At 46.8% G+C, this 23,526-nt stretch overlaps 1 protein-coding gene across 10 annotated transcripts in view; it reads right to left on the bottom strand.

The window, feature by feature from the left end:
• The window catches only part of Trak1 (trafficking kinesin protein 1), a 129,908-nt gene that overhangs the window by 71,410 nt on the left and 34,972 nt on the right, over positions 1-23,526 (bottom strand). For 7 of the 10 annotated variants that reach the window (XM_029554300.1, XM_029554303.1, XM_029554298.1 and 4 more), the window contains one exon: positions 21,298-21,492. Coding sequence is in view for 8 of the 10 variants with exons in the window: in XM_029554298.1 (XP_029410158.1) it covers positions 21,298-21,492 (195 nt within the window). In the remaining 2 variants the exon portion in view is untranslated. Of the gene's footprint in view, positions 1-1,414; positions 1,745-21,297; positions 21,493-23,526 lie in introns of those variants that run through there. The other 3 variants (XM_008849442.3, XM_029554302.1, XM_029554299.1) reach the window with 2 other exon arrangements.

Raw genomic sequence — 23,526 nt, 5'->3', positions numbered from 1 at the left:
CTTTAAAAAGTTATGGAGCATCCAGAGACCCATAAATGACCAATGAAATCAGAAGGGGTCAGTGATGGCTTCCAGAAAAGCAGCACTCTTATTGTTGCCTTTTGCCAGGTGGCGACAGGATAGTAGCTTGATTCAAGACCCTGGGAGCTTCCTATTCTCCTCATCACTCGGGATGTTCAAGAGTCCACATAGATCCACATGCCAGGCTTCATGCACTACTGAGGGACAGGGTGAAGTTTCTCCGTACCTTTTAAAAGCATGCCCGAGACAGCCTCTTGGCCTCTGTTGCAGCCCACAGCCAGGTAAGTATCTATGGACAGCAGATAATTATGCAGCTCTTTAGTGTACTAACTAGGCCAGCTCCCAGCCGGTTACATCACGCAGGATCATCAAACGTAGTCATGCTTGGAGCAATCTGAAACTTCTGATTCAATTAAAAAGCACTTATCTTACCTATTAGTGGGTTTGTCATGGGGGCTGGGAGGCTTTCACCACTGGGGAACAAACCTCCAGAGCTTACATATTAATTGCATCCTTTTTTGGTAAATGCTTGCGATTTAAGGGTCATTTTCAAAGAGAGACTAAAACCAGCAGAGGAACCTTACAATACACACTATTGCCTTCCAACAAGACCCTCCCTGGAAACCCCTCTCAGAATACTTCTCAGACATGCTTAAAACCTCCTGACACATGTCCAACCACACACCTCAGCCACCAAGTTGCCTCCTCTGGAATGGACCACGCCCTCTGTACAAACCTAGACAGTCCCACAAGGGCCATCCTCTCTCTACCCCTGCCATCACCTCCTCAGCCCAATCTCTGCAGAATCCAGCTAACACAATTCATTTGAGTGCCTGCTACCTGGGAAGCTGCCTCTGCTACTTGGCAAGCTGCTTCTGCCTCCTTTATGCCCCAGGCCCAAGGTCTGGGCTCCAAAGGGCAGGTTCTTCCAGGCCTGCTGCTGGCCTCCTGAATACACACTTGCTTCCAGCCTCTAATTCCCTAAGCCTGCCACCAGTACAGAGAACCAGGAACAGATTTTCACTCACTCACATACACACACACACACACACACACACACACACACACACACACACACACGACCCAAAGAATTCAATCTGATAGAAGTCCCATGTTTGCAAGGCTAGCTCCCAGCACACCAAAAGCCATCTCCCCATTCTAAACAAATGACTATGCACACCACAAGAGTCACCCACTGTCAAGAGCCCTGCCCACCTGCCATCCCCCCACCATGCCTTCCAGACTGCCAGAGCCATGCCTGCTGTGCCTGCCTGCGGGTGATGCCAATTCCGGTGCCCCCTACCTCCCCAGAGAGCATTCAGGACCCCCCCCCATCTCCAGAGACACAATGGCCCTGCTCATCACTATGCTCTCTCCCAGGGGCCTTAATTACCGTCTGAGCATTCTTCATAATACCAGTCTAGTTCATAATAATCCGCTTCGATGAATTTCTGCATAGTCAGTATTCTCGCAGAGGAACGGACTTCAGGGAGCCATGGACGTCAAGTGAAACACTTCCATGCCTCCCAGCCCTTCCAGAACACCCAGCAGAAGAGCACCCGCAAACACCGTGGAATTAGGCTGTGCATTCTTAATGACAGTCTGGAGCCAGGATGGAAGAGGGGGCAGTGCAAAAGAAAATTCTACGGAGCGGGGGAGGGGGGAGCTGAGGCAGAGGGAAGGGAGGTGGTTTGCAGAGCGGTGGAGAGACCCTGAAAGCCCTGCTGATGAAGCGACACTGGACAGCAGTCCTGAATGGGAGTAGCCAGAATCATCCTATCCAGAAGCCCCGAGGGTGACGTCAGGGACACACACCACCACCCTCTGACTCCCTCAAGCCTCGCCTCCTGCTCACCGCCCGTCTTTCAATCTAACTGTTGCCATAGAAACGGGTCGGCACTGAAAAAATGATGCAGAAATGGAGGAAATGTCTTCCAAGGATGCTGGCAGCTGGGCAGGGAGAAGGGAAGGATGCTGGCAGCACTTGGAGCCACCGACACCCACTGCAAGTGGGAGATGTGTGTGCCCAAGCTTGGGTCACTTCAGAAAGTATTTTCTACATCTGAAAACTGCCACCTTTTAAATTTTGCAAAGGATTGCTTCTGTTTTTCTTTCCCCAACCTCATTTAAAAATCTGTAACAGACCATCTTAAAAATTTTTTAAGTGATTTTAAAACTTTTACAATCACTACTCAAAGGAAATGCAAATAATTTAGAAAATAAAAACGCCCACTTAGATCCAGTATTATATATGGTCTTGTCTTGGTTTAAACTTCTGGAAAAGATAGCACGTAACGTACAAATAGAGGGGGATGCCATCAGAGAGCCCGTGTAATGGAATATACTGTTGTTTGGATGCTTAGGTGTGTGATCAAAGTGCAAAAATATGCACAAGGAAGGAACAGCCACCCGCAGGTGGTGGCTGCCTCTGGGGAAGAGATGGGTTTTGAGACTTCTTACAAAAGCACATGCAGTGTATTTCCATAAAAATACAGTGGGCACTGAGTAGTACAAAGCAGCATGCTTAAAACATTTCATTATAAAAATTAAATGCTGGATAATGAGAGATTATTTTAGACTTAATGACTAAACTCCACCCCTGAAGCAGATTTTTCTTAACATTCAGAGTTAGATGATTCTTTTTATTAAAATCAGAGACTGTCCATGGCATTCTGGGATTTTGCACAGCACCCTAGCCCTCACCAACTAGATACCAGCAGCTCCATCCTTTGACCCCCAAATGTGACCATCAAAAACATCTCCAGAGAGGATGGAGAGATAATTCTGCAGTTAAAAGCATTTGCTGCTCTTGCAAAGGACCTGAATTCTAGTCCCAGCACCCACAAGGAGTGGCTCACAACTGCCTGTAACTCCAGTTCCAGGGATCCAATGCCCTTCTCTGGCCACTGTGGGCACCGTACACACATACACATAAAGTAAAATGACTAAATAAATCCTTCTAAAAATACTTCCAGATATCCCCAAATGTCCCCTGGATACAAAACTGTCTGGTTGAACCAAATGACTTTGGCCTACTGGCCAAGCACTGGAAGTATCTGTCAAGGTCACTGTGTCATGTGTGTACCGTCAACTTTTGGTATCACTGGTGATTGGTTCCAGGACCCTATGGATGCCAACATCCTTGGTGATCGGGTCTCACATTAAACAGTATAGCATTTGCATGTAAGCTATGCACATTGTCTCGAATACCTGAAATCACTCCAGGGTACCAGTAATACCTAATACAAAGGAATTAGTCTAGTTGTGATATTGTATTGTGTAGAGATTATCAAGAAGATTGTAAGTCTGCATGTGTTCAGTGCAGACACAATTTAGGGAGGGGTTATTGTCACCCCATAGTGAGGTAAATCTACAGACACAGAGCCTGCAGACAGAGGGATATATATGGTTACATATTATATAGACTATACAAATTTATAATGGTATGCATATATGTGTGTATGGACATCAGAAAGTAAGAGGAAAATGAGGCACACACCTTACATACAGAGTCTTAGCCCAAAGCCATTCTTTGCACACATTTCTCTCAGCCATCCTACATCACTGGAAGCTGAGGAGTCTGTGGTGCGGTCTTGTAAGGTCCATGAAACAAATGGGCTTCCTATCCCTGCCTGTGTTCCAGAAGCTTTTCACTGCTCTTGAGTATTCTGTCCTCCTCTTAGGGCCATGTGAGGTTCCCTTCAGCAGACACTGCTTGCACACTGGGACAGGATACTACACTCAGATCCTCCCACTTGCTAAGTGTCTGACTGTACCCAGGTGGCCCAGCCTTTACACAGTGAGAACAGGTCCTGTCATCTGTGGGCTGCAGGATGCTACCCCATTAGCACTGTCACTTAGCAGAGCCTCCTCCAGGCCCACAAGGAAAAAGGGGGAGTTAAGTTAGGAACTCTAACCACAGCAGGTAAGTAAACCATCCTCGTGTGGCACACAGGGACCCCTCACAATTGTGACAAATTATCTCAAATTAACAGATTTTCAAAACATGTGAGGGACAAGGGCCCTGCACCACCTTTGCCCATGCTGTCCCCTAGCTGTCACTATGCCCTGGAGCCAGGGTACCCCTCTCACATCCCTTCTTCCTTTCAAGGCATGCCAACCCACCTCCAAATTCTCTCTGGGCAGATCGGAGAACTGATCCCACCACATGCCTCACACTTTAATCTGCTTCCCTGACCCTGGCTCTCGAATACACATAAGTTTTCTAGACTGTCTGAGTATTTAAAATCAGCAGAATGGGGGGCAGGAGAGATGGCTCAGTGGTTAAGAACACTGACTGTTCTTGCAGAGGACCCGGGTTTGATTCCCAGCACCCACATGGCAGCTACGAACCATCTTTAACTCCAGTTCCAAGGGAATCCAAAGCCCTCGTCTAACCTCCACAGCATTTTACAACACAGGTACACTCACATACATGCAGGCAACACACTCATATGCATAAAATAACAGTAATAAAATATTTTAAAAAATTAAAAAAGTAAAATCAGCAGAGTGATTTCAATTCCCCTATAACCACCATGATATCTAGCATATCTCTTCTCTACCTTTGGTCCATCTCGTCTCTCCCCCAAATCCCAGGCACCTTCTCAGATGCTGTTCCTAACACAAGTAGCCACAGGCTGTGTGCCTTGGTTTCCCAAGGACTGCTTATTCAAAGTTCCATAAGGTACTTCTAAAATGATGACAGGTATGGCTGGCTAGGAGCTCTTCCTGCTCTTCCAGTGGACTCAAGTTCAGTTCCTAGCATCCATATTGGGTGGCTCACAACTGCCTGTAACTCCAGCTTCAGGGAATCTGACACCCTCTTCTGGCCTCCACAGGGAACTGCATTCACACACAGACGCAATCACACACACACATACACACACACATACACACACACACACACATACACACACACATTTTTTAAAGACGATGAAAGGCTTCATAAATATATCAACCATTAATAGACTCCCCGAAAGTCAACAGATTCAATCCCTTATGTCAGCTGGAGAAGCTGCTACATAATCTGGAAAAGGGAGGAAGATTTAATCAAGGATCAAGTGGGGATAAAGTGGGTACAGTGCTGCTGTGCAAGCACAAGGACCTGAGTTCAGCACCCCAGAACCCATGTTAAAACAACCTGGGAAGTGGTAGTATGAGCTTGGAACCCAGCACTGGTAAAGGGGAGACAGGAGGATTCCTGATGCTCACTGGACAGCTAGTACGGCTGAAATGGTGAGTTCCATGTGACATGATCACATACATGCACAAGTGAACACACCTGCATACACAAAATAAATAAATAGATGATTGTTGATTGACTGATAGATTAGATAGATAGATAGATAGATAGATAGATAGATAGACAGACAGGTACTAAAGGAGGAAGAAAATAAAACTCTATCTTAGAGAATCTCACAACTCTCCAATGAAGCCCTGAGGCCTTTCAATAAAGGCTTAGTACATGTGCCTTATAGTGCTATGAATCTTTAATGTTTTATCTATGCTCCATCATACATACAAACAAATAAAAACTAATGGGTGGACAGACAGCAGTGTTATTTCATAGTTAAGAGCTTGCTTTTGGAGTCAGATGGAGGCTTGCTTTGGCACCTTGATCAGTGTCTCTGACCTTGCTAGACACATCAGTTAAACCTGCTAAATGGGGCAATTCTAGTACCTGCTACAGAAACAGGACAGGACTTTGATTGATGGATGTGCCTAAGGGCTTTGATTGACAAATGCATCTCACTGTGCTTAGCATGGGTTCAGGACAAGGTGGGTTTGTAAAAGATGTTAGTTAAGAACATCTTCATTGTGCTAACTTTATAAAAAGGAAATGAGCCATCATGAGCAATTAAAAAGAGGGTATGAATCCCTAACTATAATTAGGGAAATGAGGTAGAAGCACCATTTATAAGTGTTCCCAACACATACGGAGAAGCATGGAGTCCACAGTCATGAGTACAGCAGAAGTGACAGGCTGGCTAGGGGCAATGAACACTGCTGAACAGTGTGCCATCAAGTCCAAAAACTGCACAGAGTCATTTTAATTTTTAAGAAACTGGGGGCCGGGCATGGTGGTGAATGCCTTTAATCCAAGCACTTGGGAGGCAGAGGCAGAGGCAGGTGGAGCTCTGTGAGTTCAAGTCCAGCCTGGTTTCCATAGTAAATCCAGGCCAGCTGTGAGGACTAGAGTTTGGATCCCCAAGACCCACATGAAAAACAAGCAGGTGGAGCTCAATGATAAAGTGGGGCATTGTATAGGCTTCAGGAAGTCTCACAGTGGACATCTACATCCAGATCTATACCAACTGTCCCCACGACCCTCCTATGGCCTTGCAATGCTCCCCCAAACATAACCCTACTCTCCCCCAATATGGTCCATGTTGTAGAGTCAGGAAGAAAAGTTTCCCCCCAAGCACAGCCTCAAGGGAGACTCACTGTCAGTCACCTCAGTCACCCACATCTTCAACCACACCCCTTAGGAAATGCTATCTGTACACTGTGCACTGGAAGTTTCTAACACACTTCACCCTCAGACCCCTGATAGACCCCAGAGAACTACTTACCTACCCTCCCACTGTGCAGACTAGGCAAAGGGATTCATATGGTATACAGGATCACATAGCAAGTGCCAAAAGCATCTGTTATAAACAAGCCTGCCTGCTTCCTCCATCAGTGACCCAGAGAACACCCAGGGATGATTTGCAAATGAAATTTAAAAGAAAAGGAAAGAAGAGGGCTTCACAATAGAAACTCAAGTTAGTATCCATGGAGAAAGCAAATTCAAGTTTAATTCATCATCAAATAAAAACCAGAGGTAGGAGGATTACTGCAAGTTCAAGGCCAGCCTGGTCTACATAGTGAATTCCAGGCCAGCCACAGCTACATAGCAAGAGCTACGTGTCTCACACAAAAAAATTAAAATTAAGATAAAAGAATAACAAATTATGCAGAATTAAGATTACATTCAAAATATCAATGAGATTTTGTGTGTGTGTGTGTGTGTGTGTGTGTGTGTGTGTGTGTTTGGCAAGAGCTCTACCACTGAGTGACATCTGGGGCCTTTTAATATGTTTGTGTGTATGTGTGTATGTATGTATGTATATATATGTATGTGTACACACACACACACACGCCTTTTTGAGATAGGGTCCCCCTGTAGTCCAAGTTTGCCTGGAACTTACTATATAACCAGGTTGGCCTTGATCTTGTAGAGATCTGTCTGTCTCTGCCTCCCAAGTTCTGGGATTAAAGGTGTGTGCCACCATGCCCACCCAGCTCTATACTTTTATTTTTGAGACAGAGCCTCAGTAAGGTGCCAAGGTTGGCTTTGAACTCACTATGCAGCCCGGGCTGCCTTCTCCTCCCAAGTAGCTTGGATTACAGGTGTGTCTCACCATCCCTGTCTCAGTGCTACTTCTTTGTTGAATGTATATGTGTGTACGGTGTATGTATGCATGTTAACACGTATGTGCATGTATGTGTCCATGCACGTGTGTGCAACTGCATGTGGAGGCCAGAGCATGACATAGGGTCTCTTCCTCAAGAGCTTTCCACCTTATATGTTGAGGCAGGCTCTCTCAGAGTTCATGATTGGGTTAGTCTTGCTGTCCAGCTTGCTCCAGAGATCCCCCAGTCTCTGCCTCCCAAGCACTGGGATTATAGATAGGCTGTCACACTTGCCTGGCATCTTACATGGGGTCTGAAGATCAAAACTTGAGTCCTTGTGCTTGAGCAGCAAGTGCTTTACCTCAGAAGTACTTCCCTAGCCCCTCAATGTGACTTCTTGATGTTAAAAAGAAACACTGGCTAGCTTTGTCATGGGTGAGGCCTAGAAAGGATGCCCCTCTGCACTGGCACTTCAGTACCTGTGTTGGGGCTGGGGTCACCAGGACGTCTTGCAGAGCTGCTGATTCCATAGCCTAGAGCAAAGAGAAGCCAGGATGGATCTGCAACCTCAGGCTCTGCAGAAGCAAAGACCACTCCCAAAGGTCCGGGATGGAAGAGAGTGTGGACACAGGCAAGTTAAAGGGTTATCCCAGGCCAAGTTGTGACCACTGAAATACTGCAGGGGTCATACGGCTAATTATAGCTAAAGGGAACAGGTGGAATCTGGAAAGGCTTGATGTCACAGTGAATATCCAAAGAAAGAGGCAAGCAAGGAAGAGAGACAATTAATATACAAAGCATGGAGCTATTCTTAATTCATCTTGGGAAGTTGGGTAGGTGTAGATGACTGCTCCATTTCTGCCAGCAAGTTCTTCTCCAAGCCCTGCACAAATATGTCTCTGAATAGGGCAGCTATGAATAAGCCAACTGAATGTGGGATGAGGGGGCAGGTACCAAGAACAGAATAATTTAGCATTGTTAGCACAAATTATATCCAGACGAGAGGAGGGTCAGACTCAGGGTTGCAAGATGATGGACTATCCAGAAGGCCCCAGGGAGAGCAGATTGCTCCACACAGGCCCTGAATTCCTGAGGTAAAAGCTCAACACAACCCTGTTAACGCTCACAGTAAGACACAGACAAATATTGTATGTATTTTCAAATATATATCAGGTGGGTGTGTCTTGAGGATGGGACAGTGGTTATGTTACAGCAAACATGTAAATCATGTGTCATGTCAGAGAATGGCATTAGGATGAACGTGAAAGACCTGTCTAATTAAATGTTCAAAGTGACATTATCCTAAATTAAGGCTGAAATCCAACAGTTGGTATCCTTAGAAGAGAAAGTGGCAAGTCACAAAAGGAAAGACCATAATGATGTCTCCCAGGCCAGGAGCTTGAGGAGCAGTGGAGAGCATGACCACTCCCTCAGAGCATCCTGAAGAAGCACACACAGGAACCATGGATAGGATCCTGACCAGCAGGTATGAAGCTGAATACATGTCTACTGTTGTTCTAGGTCACCCTCTATGGCCACTTGTTCACAATACTAAAAAGCTAATCTAACTACTGAGAGATGGACATTTCTCTAATGTCTGGAAAGAGTCTGGTGAAGCTTGCTGTCCAAACATGAGAACCTGAAGTGATCCCTACCTAGAACTCATGTTTGAAAATCCAGGAGCGGTGGTGGGAACTTGCAATCCCAGTGCTTGACAGATGGAGACAAGCAGATCCCTGGGGCTCCTGGTCAGTCAGTCTAGTCTATTTAGTGAGTACCAAGTCAGTGAGAGATGCTTTCCTAGTTACCTTTCGTTGTCACCTTGACAACCCAGTTATCTGAGGGAGCCTCAATCAGATTGACCCGTGAGCATGTCTGTGAGGCATTTTCTTGATAGCTGATGGATGTGGAAAGGTCCAGCCCACTATGGGTAGTGCCATCCCTAGGCAGGTAAGCCTGGGCTGTATAAAAAAGTTACACAGGGAGAGGTTAGGGATCAAGCCACTAAGCAGCATTCTTCCATGGTCTCTGCTTCAGTTCCTGCCTCCAAGTTCCTGCCCAGATCCTGCCCTGACTTCCCTCAATGATGGACTGTGACTTGGAAGTATAGGATGAAATAAGCCCTTTCCTCCCACACTGATATTTACCACAGCAACAGAGAGCAAACTAGAACAGATCCTGTCTCAAAAGAAGATGGACAGACTCTGAGGAACAACAGCTGAGGGTGTCCTCTGGCTTTCACACACATGCACACACACACATGTGAACACACACAAGCCACATACACAAAAAGAAGGATTACTGGGGAAAAGAGAAAGCCTGTTTGGAATCACCAAGAAATGAACAATATTCACAGCACCACACTTAAGCCTAAGTACTGGGAACTCCATTGCAGAGCCCAAGAACCCCCAAAACATAGTACCCCTCAGAAAGCACTACCCATTTTCAGGTGTCTGTACCTGGCAGGGGCCAGGAGGCCTGAGGCGGAGGAGAGGGGGCCCCCGGGCCCCCTGGGAGGACATGAAACAGCCTGCCCAGAAGGCTTCCAACCACTATGTGCTGTTCCTGGCACTCTCACCCTTATCCTCACTGCTGAATATGTTGTCACTGCCAATCAACACGGACCATGACAGAAGGCGGGCTGCTAAGGAACAGCTTGCCGTCAGCTGTCCCTCCTTACTCCAGGCACAGACTCCTTCCCTCCAAAGGCAGGGGTGGAAGCCACCTTTCATAGAAATACCTCAAGCAGAGAGGGGGCAGAGCCTAGTGCCTGGAGTAAGGCACTCTGGGCGGCTCTCATGAGCACCAACCCCACTTGCTGGAAGGCCACGGAAGAGAATCTGTCCTGGCATCAGTAAGAGGCTTGGGCGGGGCTGAGTTCACCACCTGTCAGCCCGGGAGGGCTCGGGGGAAAGAATCTCATGCCTGTGGCCAGCAGGGCTCAAAACGCGATGTGATAGCTTCAAAATATAAATAAACCACAGACTCAAAGGGCCCTTGATTCCACTTCTGCCCAAAGGTGGTAGTCTGAGCCCATCCCCAGGAGAAGCAGCTACAGAAGCAGAGTTGTCAAGTCAGTCAGTTTCACACCTGAGCTGAGTCCAGCTTTGTCTTCAGCTCGCTGAATTAACACGACAAGAGAGCAATCTGTGCAGAATAGCTTGCCGAGCACTTTTGTTCTTAAGGAGAAAAAGAGAATGCTGGAGTCCGGTTTGATCAAAAAAAATTGAAAGCTGCTTGAAAAATTGAAATCCTGTCACAGGCCCAGGATCTCTGAGGGTGGGCTGTGGTTTGGACACCACACTCGGGTCCTGGAGCCACCAGGCACTCTGGCACACAGCTGCTTCTGACCACCTTCCTAGATGTGCACCTCCATTTCTCCAGCACTGGTGCCCAGGCCCATAGCTAGGGGGAGGTGTCAGAACTGTGGGTGGGTAATCTGTGGGACAAGGCGGCAGCAGGGTCACACTGCCCCCACCTTTAACCCCCACACACCTGCATCAGCTAACATGAAGGAACATGGGGCCAGGGAAGAGGCACTCACAGCAGTGAGCAGAACAGAAGGCACAGGTCCTGGGCTCTTTTGGGTCCTCACTATGAGCGAATGGCAGAAAAGGCCCTCTGTTAACATGACAAATCACCAGCAGAAATTAGAGATGACTCTGAAGAGGAAAATCCCCAGCCTGATGCGGGAAGTAGCCACATCGCCATGGCACACTCTTGGGGCAGCAGGGTACACCAAGGGGTTTATTTTTCTTTATTACGTTTTTATTTAGTGTGTGCATGTGTATGTGCATGTATGTGAATGGGCATGTATGTGAATGTGTATGTGTATGTGCAGCCCATGGTTTGTAGAGGTAAGCGGACAACTCTCCTTCCACCATGTGGGTCTGGGAAATCCAACCTCAGGTCATCGGGCTTGGCAGCAAGTGCCTGGACCTGCTGATCCACCTCGCTGGCCCTCAGGGAGTCAACTGAGCCTCCTCTCCTCTGGGAAGGTGCTTCACCCTTTATCCACCCATCATCGCCACATACTCATCAGTCTTCATGACTCCACACAAGCTAAAAGGAATACACCATGTTTATTGCATTCATTTAAAGAAATGTTTTAGCCTCAGAGTCTGTAATAAAACAGCTCAGCCAGGCGTGGTGGTGCACGCCTTTAATCCCAGCACTTGGGAGGCAGAGGCAGGCGGATCTCTGAATTCAAGGCCAGCCTGGTCTACATAGTGAGTTCTAGGACAGGTGGGGCTACAGGGAGACCCTGTCTAAAAAGACAAAAACAACAACAACAACAACAACAACAACAAAAAAAAAAAACAGTTCAAAGGAGCTGGAACACAATGGCATCTTCCAGCCCAGTCAATCCACTTCTTTAAGTATACCATAAAGTAAATTATAAATCAGGTTGGCAAATTCTTTTCCCAGATTGCCCCTGTGTTATTTGGGGATGGCTTAGAAGTAGTCTAGATTCAGGGTAAGGGACTAATAGTTTGATGGAAATGATGGGATATTAAGTAGTGATAAAAAGTATTCTTCAAGAATTTTACTGACAGGAAATGTTCAATTTAGGGTATTAATTTAAAAAGAACCATAATTTAGGGTATTGATTTAAAAAGAACCATGTTTCCAAATATATTATGCATTTATTGCAGAGAAGAAAAACTAGAAAATCTCACAGGAAGAGAATGGTGGCTGCTAAGTTAGTCTCTCTTTTTTTATTTTCCAATTTATTTAAAAATCAGGATATTTTTGTGACCAGAAAGATATACTATTATTTGTAAAATACCTACCACCTATGGGGCTGGAGAGATGGCTCAGCAGTTAAGAGCACTGGCTGCTCTTGCAGAGGACCTGAGTTTGGTTCCCAGCACCCACATGGCAACTAACAACTGTCTCTAAGTCCAGTTTCAAGAAATCCAATGCCCTCTACTAGGCCCCATGGGGATTGCACACATGGGTCATTTATATACATGCAGGTAAAACATTCAGAAAATAAAAATAAAGAAATAATTTTTAATTACCTGGAAATACAGAACAGCCAGTGCATTCCAGCATCCACAGATGCTGCACCCCAACCTCTGTTAGAGAGACATGCTCATGGGGCCTTCTTCAAGGCCCTTGCTACTAAAATGAGCATGACTGGGCAGTAAGCAAGTCAAAGTAAAACTCTTACACAGCAGGAGAGAACACTGTCCCAGGCTGGAGGCCACTGTCCTCAGTACTCCCACCATGAGCCTATAAGTGGCACAGTTCCTACTGCCCAGGCCCATGGCCTGCAACACAGCAGCAGCCCACTGTCTCTGCACCTCACATCTGGGCTCCTATGAATGGAGCACTGTCCCTATTGATGGTTACTTGCATGCTTCCAAACCTCCAGAGCTAATTCCGTATGTAATTATATAATAATTATTTAATTAATAGTATAAAAACATATTTCTTCATGTATGTGTTTCATATGGGTGCATGTGTGATGAATGACCCAAGTGTAGAGGGCAGAAGGTGGTCTCTCATTGGTCTGGAAACTCACCACAATGTAGGCCAGACTAACTGGCTCATGAGCTTCCAAGGATCTGCCTCTCTTCACCTCCTACCTCACCATAACTGGGATTATAAGTGTGCACCAAGCACCGACTTTTTGTGTGGCTGCTGAGGATGTGAACTTGGATCCTTATCCTTGCTAGGCAAGTGCCTTTTGACTGAGCCATCTCCCCAGGTGTCTCTCCATGACCAATCATTTCTCAATACTGCTTTAGATCTTAAAATACTCAAAAACTGATTAGTCAACTAAGCTGAGCCTGGTGGTACAGGCAAGCCCTTCATTCAAGAGGAATAGGTAAGAGGATCAGAAGTTCAAGGCCAGCCTCAGGTATGTAGTAAATTCCAGCCAGGGCTACTTGAGAACCTGTTTCAGGACAGACAAGACACAAACGTCCAATTGGATTTGGATAAAGATTACCATAATTGAAAAGGTCACTTAAAGGAAAGAGACTGGTACTTCTGCCTTACTGCCACGTGTTGTAGGGTGTTCGCAAGGCGCAGCCCCTCAGAGCACAAGCCTGGCAAGCTCAAGCTCTCCAGGGACCTGAGGCTGCAGTATCCCTTTTGGTTTTCACTATTAAGCAAATATCTGCAGAGGGAGGAGAGCTGCCACAGCAGGACAAAGGCAAGGCCACGGGAGTGGGGGACACAAGAGGGCAATCTGTGAAGACCTCCTGGTGAGAACCAGAGAAGAAAAAAGCAAGGTGTAAGGGTGACGGGGCAGCCAGACTATGTCTGGGCAACTGCAGGGTGTTTGAGAGCCGAGGCACCCTGCAGCTATCGTGGGGCAAAGGGAGGGTAGAGGGGGCTGGTGGAGTCAGCACTCAGAGTCTTTGAAGACCCACATTTTACCCAAAGAATAATGGTTCACAAAGGAGCAGCATAGCCCAATATTACAGCAGAGACGTGAGGGGGAAACAGCAAGAGCAAGGTCAAGAGGATGGCCTGGGGGATGGGTGGCAGTGAGCGGTGGTGGCATCGGGCTCAGAGTAGGGGTTTGGAGTCCACAGGACAGATGTGGTGGCACACACCTTTAATCCCAGCAGAGTCAGGTGGATCTCTGTGAGATGGAGGCCACCTGGTCTATATAAAGAGGTCCAAGCCACCTGGACTACAGGGAGACCCTGACTAAAACATATACACACACACACACACACACACACACACACACACCCCAAACAACAATAAAACAAAGCGAATGAAATCCATAGTGCCACATTTATGAAGACAAAGATGCACACAGAGAATATCCACTTAGATCAGAGGATGCAGGATGCCCATGCCTAACATCACAAGGCAGTCGCCACAGTCTCTAGCATTTGGCCAGTGCTCACAGTCCTGGGGAGAGGACTTGAGATTCATCCCAGGTGATCAACATTTCAAGCAGTGCCTCATAGTGCCCGGTGGATGGGAGGGGCTAATTCCAAGGATGTTGCCAGCTGGCAGAACACAGAGACAGCTGAAGGTCCTGCAGGTACAGGGAAGCAGAGGAAGAGGAGAAATGGGCAGGAGGCTCAAGAGACTGGCTAAAGAGACCAGAGGGCAACCTGGGAGCAAGTGAGGCCCTTGGAGTCACACAAGTGGCCAGAAGGCTGGTCAGTGTGTCACCCTGCTCCAGGGGCAGGCAGGAGGAGGGCAGGTGGAAAACTCAGGTACAGTAGTGTGGAGTCAGGGGAGTCCGATTAAATCCCTGTGCTAGTCAGGTGTGGCTGTGCATGCCTATAATCCCAGCACTTCAGAAGCTGAGGAAGGAGGACCACAAATTCAAGGACAGCCTGGGCTACACACCAAGGCTTTGTCTCGTAATAATCGTAAGAATCCCTGCGAGCTACTCTGTCCTCCTGCAGGACCAGGGGGCAGATTCCATGCCTGCGCCAAGACCCACACGTAAGCTGCAACCTCAGTCTCCTCACACACATCCGTGTGCACACTCAGGTGCTTGTGACCATGGGGACACAATGGATGAACTGCAGTAGGCTCCACCTGCAGGCTCCACCCCATAGGCACAGTCCAGATGCTGGGCTGAGGTGTTGGAAGCCCAGCACAAGACTCCTGGCCCCACCCCCATACTCCAGGAGCTCTGCAAGATTACACATGGGGGGGGAGGTGCTCAGGCTCTGCTCTCCCCTACCCCATGCACTATTATGTTGGACTAGATTAGTGGTCTGTATTTTTTTTTTTTTCCTTTTTGGTCTTTTTGAGACAGGGTCTCCCTGTAGCTCCAGCTGGCCTGAAATTCGCTATGTAGATCAGTATGGCCTCAAACTCACAGAGATCCACCTGCCTCTGCCTCCCAAGTGCTGGGATTAAAGGTGTGCACCACCACACCTGGCAGTGGTCTGTAATTCTTATTTAAATTTTTGTCAATTAAAATGGAAGTGCTGGAGAGATAGCTTGGTTGTAAAGGGCTTGCCTTGCAAGCGGGAAGAGAGAGGTTTGATACCCAGCACCCATGTAAAAACCATGACACAGTGGTGCATGCCCATAATCCTAGGGATGGCAAGGTGGTAGGAGGAGATGGGCAGGTCCAGGACCTACAAGGTGAAGTTCTAGGCCAATGAGAGACCCTGTTTCAAACCACAGAGAGAAGGCACCTGAGGTTGTTCTATGACCTCCACATGGGTGCTGGGCACAGGCACACATGCACATATACACCCACCCAAAGTAAAGGGAAAATTAAAATGGCAAAGGCAGCTGGCTTAAGAGACACTTCTCAGTCTCTCCTCTCTCCTCCCTGACAGGAAGGCCAGAGACTTAGGAAAGCATGTCATCATGGCCTCAGGAGCTTTCCGCATCCACGGGTCCCACCCTTTGCAAAGTCCCTGGCCTAGGTCATGGAGGAAGATCAACACAGCAGGAGATGTTTTCATCCTGAGAAAGCCTCAGCCGGCCTCCAGTCCTGGAGGGATTACAGGTGCCTGCCAGCCACTCTGTACACACTCACTGGCCAATCTGTTAACAGCACTTCACAGTAAAAGCAAACACTGGAACAAACCCCTGAAACCTGTTTGCATAGGAACCTGCTCTTCTCCTTAAGAAAAACACTGTTCCAGGTCACACCAGGGGGGGGGGGCTGGTCAGCTGATCTTGCATGTGACACACACACACAGAGTTCCTTCTTGGATCAATGCTTATTAACCAAAAGTTACATAAGAAGAGACCCGGAAAAAGAAGACCAAAGGAAGCCATAGCTACTGAACAACCTTCTCTACATAGCAACTTTCCCACCTGGTATCTGCTAAGTGGTATCCTACAGCACACATGGGCACCTTGACACAGGATCAGAACACAGGAGGCAGGTGGAGATGCCAGGAACGGTGAAATGAGGCAGTGTAGGACTATGTACCACATCTTATGTGACCCTGAGTCATGAAAAATCACTTTGTGTATGTTAGACATATAGCTTATAAATAAGTAAGTCTTTAACATATCCTAACACTGAGATCTGGGAAATTGTTTTGTTGTTGTTATTGTTATGTGTGTGTGTGTGTGTGTGTGTGTGTGTGTGTGTGTGTGTATGTGTGCGCGCATGTGCGTTCAGCTACTCTGAGAGAGAATGGTTAAGGATGTGGAGTCAGACCAGACAATGTTTGAATATCAACATCCCTCTTTGCTAGCTGTGTGACTTTGCAGAAGTTTCCTAACTTCTCTGAGTCCCACGGTAATCAGCTCAGAGACCACTGTAAGGGTGAAGGGGGACAAGTGTGAAGTATGGAAAGTAGGACTGGCACACAGGAAGTACTAGGTGTGGACCACTTTTAAGTCCTGTTCAGCCTTTTGATCTCAAATACCCCATACTTGTGTGAACACTTGCACTGTAGACTACTTTTATTTTCTATATTTTTTAGACTCATCTAGAATTAAAAACCCTCCTAGCAGGTGGAGGCTTCCAGGCCACTAGAGTCTTGCTCATGTGAGCCTGTGGCAGTGGTGGCATTCAGTGCATGACCCAAGTCAGCTCAATTAAACAAGGGCCCAAAGGGGAGGTGAGAAATAGGTTGTGGGCCAGCGCTAGACTGAGACTGAGTAAGGGAGAGTATGACTTACATACGACCACTGGATGGTCTGACTAGACTCCAGTGGATGCATTTACACTGAAGGACACTCAGGTACAAACACCTGAATGAATAGGACTTAGCATGTATGACAGAGTGCATGGGGTTCAGTGGGGGGATGAGGGGGAAGGCATGGATGGGGGAGGGGGGTCTGGATTTGAGTGGAAAATGTATGAAATTTTAAAAACTCAATAAAAATTTTTTTTAATTAAAAAGTTCTCCTAGCTGGGGAAGTGCTGAAACGTCTCAGAAAAGATCATTTTACCCCTGCAGAAAGACAGAAACCCAAAGTTTCTCTCTCCTATGGGTCAAGCAGGTGAGAACCGGATTCAAAAGCAGCCTGGCTTCTCCACCCAGGATGGGAGCAGAGTCGTATATCTGATCTCTAAATATGACAGCAGACTGTCTACTCTGATTGTGCAGTGAGGTATGTGTATATGCCCTTTTCCTGGGTTCTCATCAGGAGGAGCCCTGTACCCCCAACTCTACCTACAACAGAGGCCCACACCCTATAAAATGCTGACAGAGGCTCTAAAAGGGAACTCACAAGTGACTAGACACTGGGATGACTCAGTGCTGAGTCACACATCACCTGGGTTACATATGTAAACAAAAACACAAAACACAAACAGAGCTGGCTCAGTCTTGATAAAGTGTCTACTGTGCAAACACAAGGGTCTGAGTTCAATCCTAGCACCCATGTAAAAACTGAGGCATAGAGGCTTGTGCCTGTAATCCCAGCGCTGGGAAAGGGAAGATCCCCAGAGCTTGCTGACCAGCCAGCCTAGCTGAATCAGTGAGCTGTAAGTTCAGTGAGAGACCCTGTCTCCAGAAATATGGTAGAGAGCCATAAAGGAAGACACTAGACATCAACCTCTGGCCTTAATGCATGCATGTACACACATATATGCACACACACACACACACACACACAAAGGATACTAAGCACCAAGCAGAGTCCCTAACCTGAGCCCTCCACCCACCACTCTACCTACCTGGCAGTACTCACAGAGCCCTCCCCAGAGGAAAGATCTGAGGATATAAAACAGAACACAAAGGTCAGCAAATAGAAACACCTTTCTGTGTGATCACTAGAACCCAAGAAAAGTGTGACATGAAGGGAAAGCAAAGCCGTGATATGATGTAAGAGCTGCCTTAGGAATGTAGTAAACAGCAAGCTCTTACAGGTGCATTGAGCAACATGTGCCATCTGTATGCAGTGAGGAACAGAATCCACTGCTGTTGCATGGCATGGAGGCAAAGTTACGGGTCCTGCAGGGTGCACCCTGCTTTGTACTCTGAGCTGATAATGGGGAACAAGATTACATTTCAGTAGGAAGTTAATGAAAATAACAATGTCAGTCTTCCTTTATAATTTACAGAATCCCTAAATTTTCTCTACAGACATTTGGGGGTCCCAGGACTTTAGTTTAAAAGTCCTGCTAGGGTCCTGTATTTCAGAGATAATGCTGGGTTGTTCAAATAACAGACTTTTTTTAATATTTATTTTATGTTTAATTATGTGTATGTGTGTGGGTATACGTGTAAGTATGTGTATGTGTGTGTGTGCAGGTACCTGCAGAGTTCAGAAGAGAGTGTCAGATAACCTGGAGTTATACCTGCCTTACAGGTGGTGGTTGTGAGTCACTCAGTGTGGGTGCTGGGAACCAAACTTGGGTTCTCTGTAAGAGCAGTATAGGCTCTTAACTGATGAGTTATCTCTCCAGCCCCAACTATTCCAGACAGTCACTTAGCTCTAAGCACAGGAGCACAGGATCCACAAAAGAAAATACAATCAAGAAGACCTGGATGCACCTAGCTGCACACACTGTCAGAATCTGCCATGTTCTCATCAGTCTCTCCAACTTTATTATAGATTGTGGAATCCACTGGAGATTCTACCAGGATGTTTTTTTATGGTGCTCTTACAAAATATCTAAAAACAAACAAGACACAGTCTCCATTTAAATCTACTGATAAACAGACTTTAGAAACTGCATCAGAGCTGGGGATAAAACAAAGTCCTCTACATTTCTGCCTTCCTCTGCTATCAGACCAGCCCTGCCCACCTACATGTTTTATAGGGATGGAGTGAGACAGTTCTGTGAATATTCCTTGAAAAGAGGGTGGTGTTGCTCCAAGTAGACCATGCACATTAATGGTCAGTGTTCATGGGAAGGGACCCAGGAGCCTCCACTAGCAGGAACAGCAGCTGAGGGCACTACAGAACCACAGTGTAGGAGTGTAGAGTCCTACAGAAGAGCACACCACATGACAGACTTTCTGAAACTTCTATTGTGAATTCTACCATGGACTTCTACAATGAAGGCAAGTATGAAACCTATGTAAGAGGGGACTTGGCTTTTTGCACAAAGCCCCGCACCTCTTTGCTGGTAGACATGCCCTGAGTCAACAAAAGTGACTCACAGAGAGCTTCTGACACACTCCGAGATGCAGCAGACACTCTCGGCCTGGGACTATTATTTTCATCCTCATTGGCACTGGTTATCTGCCACGTACACATAGACACTATGTGGCCTGCATCAAGTGTAAACACACACGTCAATTTAAACAAATTTCTTTCCTATTAGTATCTAACATGGAAAACCTGGGAATAACCCTAGATACACCCTAAAGCAGGAGCCCTAGTTCCAACTTGCTTATTACGATCTCACAAATTCAAGGAAATTGGAAAGACTGGTCTGTACTATGAAAAAATAATTGCAGAAAGTTCAGAGCCACATACTCTAAGCTGCTGCTTTTCAATCAAGTTATCTCTATGAGAAGCTGGACTATTGCAAACAAGGTTCACACAAATACACGAACAAGAAAGAATACATGAATTTCTCAAGAGTGGAACTGCAGGGCTGGAGGGAGGCTGGCTTAGTGGTAATGCATTTGCCTAACATGTGGGAGACCCTGGATTTGATCATCAATACCTCAGGAGTGGGGGAATAAAGCAACTTTGTTGCCTGGCATGGCACGCCTCCATAATCCCAGCGCTTGAGAGGCCAAGGCAGGAAGATCACTGTGAGTTTGAGGCCATCCTGGACTATATAGGTAATTTCAAGCTCGTTTCAGCTACATTGAGAGACCCCGTCTCAAAAAAAGTTATTAAAGCAAACAAAAAGAGTAGAATTGCTTTTAAAAGGTACCCCTTGGGGCTGGAGAGATGATGACTCAGTGGTTAAGAGCACCAGCTGCTCTTGCAGAGGACCCTAGTTTGGTTCCCAGAACCCATATGGAGGCTGCTAACAGTCCCTAACTCCAGTTCCAGGGGATCCGACGCCATCTTTTGACCTCCATGGGCACTGCACGACACAGGTGTACATACACACAAGCATTACCACTCATATACATAAAATAAAAATAAATAAAATATTTTAAAGGCACCCCTTAAGAAGGCTGGGGGTCTAGCTAAGTGGTATAGCATTTGCCTAGCACATACAAGGCCCTTGTTTTAAACCTCAGCACTGAAAGAACAGGGGTGGAGGGGGAGGAGAAGGTGCGGGGGCAGAGAAAGAGGAGAGAGAGAGGAAAGAGAAGAGAAAGAAATGAAGGGCAAGCAGGAGGGGAAGGAGGAGGGAGAGGGAGAAGAAAGTAAAGGGAGGAATGGGGAGGAGAAAGAAAAGGGGGAGGGGAAGGAGGAAGAAAGAAAAGAAGGAATGAAAAGACATTTCTTATTGGAATAAACATCAGTAACATTAAATATTAACTTCTAAAATCACTATCATTTATGGGCAGTACCAAGTGTCATGCCCTGGTCTGTCTCTCTGTCTCTGTCTCTGTCACACACACACACACACACACACACACACACACACACACGCCTCCCCTAGTGCAGGGCTCACCCTATCAGGTAGCAGCCCTGCTGCCCAGTGTAACTTGGGGCAGCGGTAGTGCTGTGACTCCTCAAATACCAGCTCAGTGAGCTTTCACCTAGTTGTCAACCTTAGTACACACTTGCTATGTCTAGGTCACATAAGAGGGCTGTCTAGCTGTCCTTGTGACCTCTGACTTTAAATACAAATGGACTCACTCCCAGTACGAATGCATAAAGAAGAGTTTACAAAGAACACGTTGGAGTTCTGTGTGGTTCAAATGAAAACACTTGGTCCCCACTACTCATTCAGACCAACAAGACCCTTTTATGTGGCTGACCCCTACAGCCACATCTCTTTGGCCACCCTTCCACAGATTGCAAGCACAGGACACAATAACCCACAGCAGACCTGACCTGGGGCCACACACTACCCATCCTGCAGGAGGGGCAGCTACTTACGGAAGTATTTCAGTGTCTCTTCAATTTGCTCGGTTGTGAGGTCGATGTTGGCATCTGGAGAAATGAGAGGCGTGTGCAGCCAGTCATCATGATCGTAGCCGTAGATGGTGTCGGCTCTTAACTTGTAATGGGGCAGCTGCTCCTCCAGCAGGCTAATGATCTCAACTTCTGGAAGGTTGGTACTGTTGCACACGTCTAGAGAGAGGAAGACGGAGGAGTGAGAATGCAGCCCTGGCAGCGGCCTTGCTGGTAGGGAGCTGAATCTGAGGCCTATCTCTGGCATTCCGTCATTCGTCTACAGCCTGCAAAGCAGTTAAGGCCACATCAGGGGTCTTTTCCAGCTTGAATTCTACTCTCAAGTCTTAGAATTATGGAGAGGGATGGTGTCTAAGGATACAGGGGTGCAGTTAGATAGTAGGGACAACTTCTAATGCTATACAGCACAGTAGGGTGATCGTGGTTGACAACCAGTAAGAGTATTTCAAAACAATGTGTACAGAGTACTTTGAAGGTTCCCAATACAATGCATGTTTGGAGTGATGAATGAACCAATCACTGTGATGTGATCATTATATGCTACGAGCACAATGCTGTACCCCATAAACACGTATCATTATTATGAGTCCACAAACACTATTATTTTTAACTTAGAATTCTTCATGCTCACTGCTAAGACCTACCCACAGCAGTGCCTACTGCTAAGCACACACTATGTTGGAAGGAAAACCTAAGTTCTCATTCCTTCATCCTCTAAGCCCTTTATCCAATTTGTTCCACTGCCATCCTCTCTCAAACATTCGCACTTGAGTCGAACCAGCTACCATTTAACCAATATCAACTGCTCCCTGTCACTCTTTAACCATACAAGCCATTCCCTCAGCTAGAAGCTGACCTGAAGTTAATCTGTGGATTCATCTGTCTACTCCTTCAATTCATCCATCCACCCATTCATCCATCCATCTATCCATCCAACCATCCATCCATGTCCCAAGTACCAGAGGCACAAAGGACAGAGGAAAGAACACAGCCATCATGGTCCCAGCTTCACCACAGTAATGCTCCCTCTTGTGTGGATCCAATAAATACACCAGTAAGGATCCATCCTCCCAGGCACAGCTGGACACCATCACTTCCCTACCTTGACCCCCTCCAAGCAGAATTCGTCTCCCTATCCTTTCCTATAGTCACACAGCACCTTGTCAGAACCTCTGTTACTATGCTAGGAAGCTCTTTCTGAGCATTATAGCATATGACCCATGTGGCTATGAGATGGCAATCTCCACACACAGCTGTCTTTCGGTCACCACCTGCACCCCACAGCTCCTGTCCCAGGCTGTGCTCAAACTGGGGGTATGGTAAAGCCTAGAGCAATGTGTTACTTTTTAACTTTTGTACATTCACTTGATGAATGAACTATTGTGTTACTTTGCTGCTGTTATTGCTGTGATCAAACACCTGACAAGGAACAACTTAGGGAGAAGAGGTTATTTTGACTCACGGTTTGAGGGGACACAGTCCAGCATGGCAGCAAAGGCATGCTGGCAAGGGCATAAGGCAGCTGGTCACACTACATCCACAGTGAGGAAGCTGAGAGAGATGAATGCTGATGCTCAGCTTGCTTTCAGTCTAGGGCCCCAGCCCGTGGAATAGTGCCTCCCATATTCAGGATGGGGTTTCAGGCATCAGTGAAACTTCTCTGGAAACATCTTCACAAACACACCCAGAGGTATGCTTTCGCAGTGATCCAAACCCAGCCAGGTTGAGAGTGAAGAGTCACCATCACACAGTTTGAACCTCCTCACACAAAGCCCACTCAAGCAGGCCTTTTAACTAAACTGAAAGCACAGTAACATGACACACATAACAAGGATGTTCTCTCTACCCCACTGGTTACTCATAGGGAGAAACACAGAGAAGCGATTAAATCAATGGAATGGATTTCTGACCTCAGCCTGAGATCAGCCCATTTTGCAGAAGACACTAGAGTATTATTACAGTAAATGGCTGTGGGATCAGCAGGGGTCTTTTTAACCCAGAAACAAACCAAGCACCATGGTGGATCCCGCTCGATAAGAGAACACAGTGCCTGGGCATGATGGCACATGCCTTTAATCCCAGCACTCAGGAGGCAGAGGCAGGACGATCCCTGTGAGTACAAGTATAGCCTAAGAGGCGGGGAGGGAGAGAGAGGGAGAGAGAGGGAGAGGGAGTGGGAGAGGGGGAGGGAGA

This window comes from Nannospalax galili, unplaced genomic scaffold (assembly GCF_000622305.1).
Source record: "Nannospalax galili isolate Female #2095 unplaced genomic scaffold, S.galili_v1.0 scaffold443, whole genome shotgun sequence".
In the NCBI taxonomy this organism is placed as follows: Eukaryota; Metazoa; Chordata; class Mammalia; order Rodentia; family Spalacidae; genus Nannospalax; species Nannospalax galili.
This window is presented reverse-complemented; position numbering and strand designations above follow the sequence as displayed.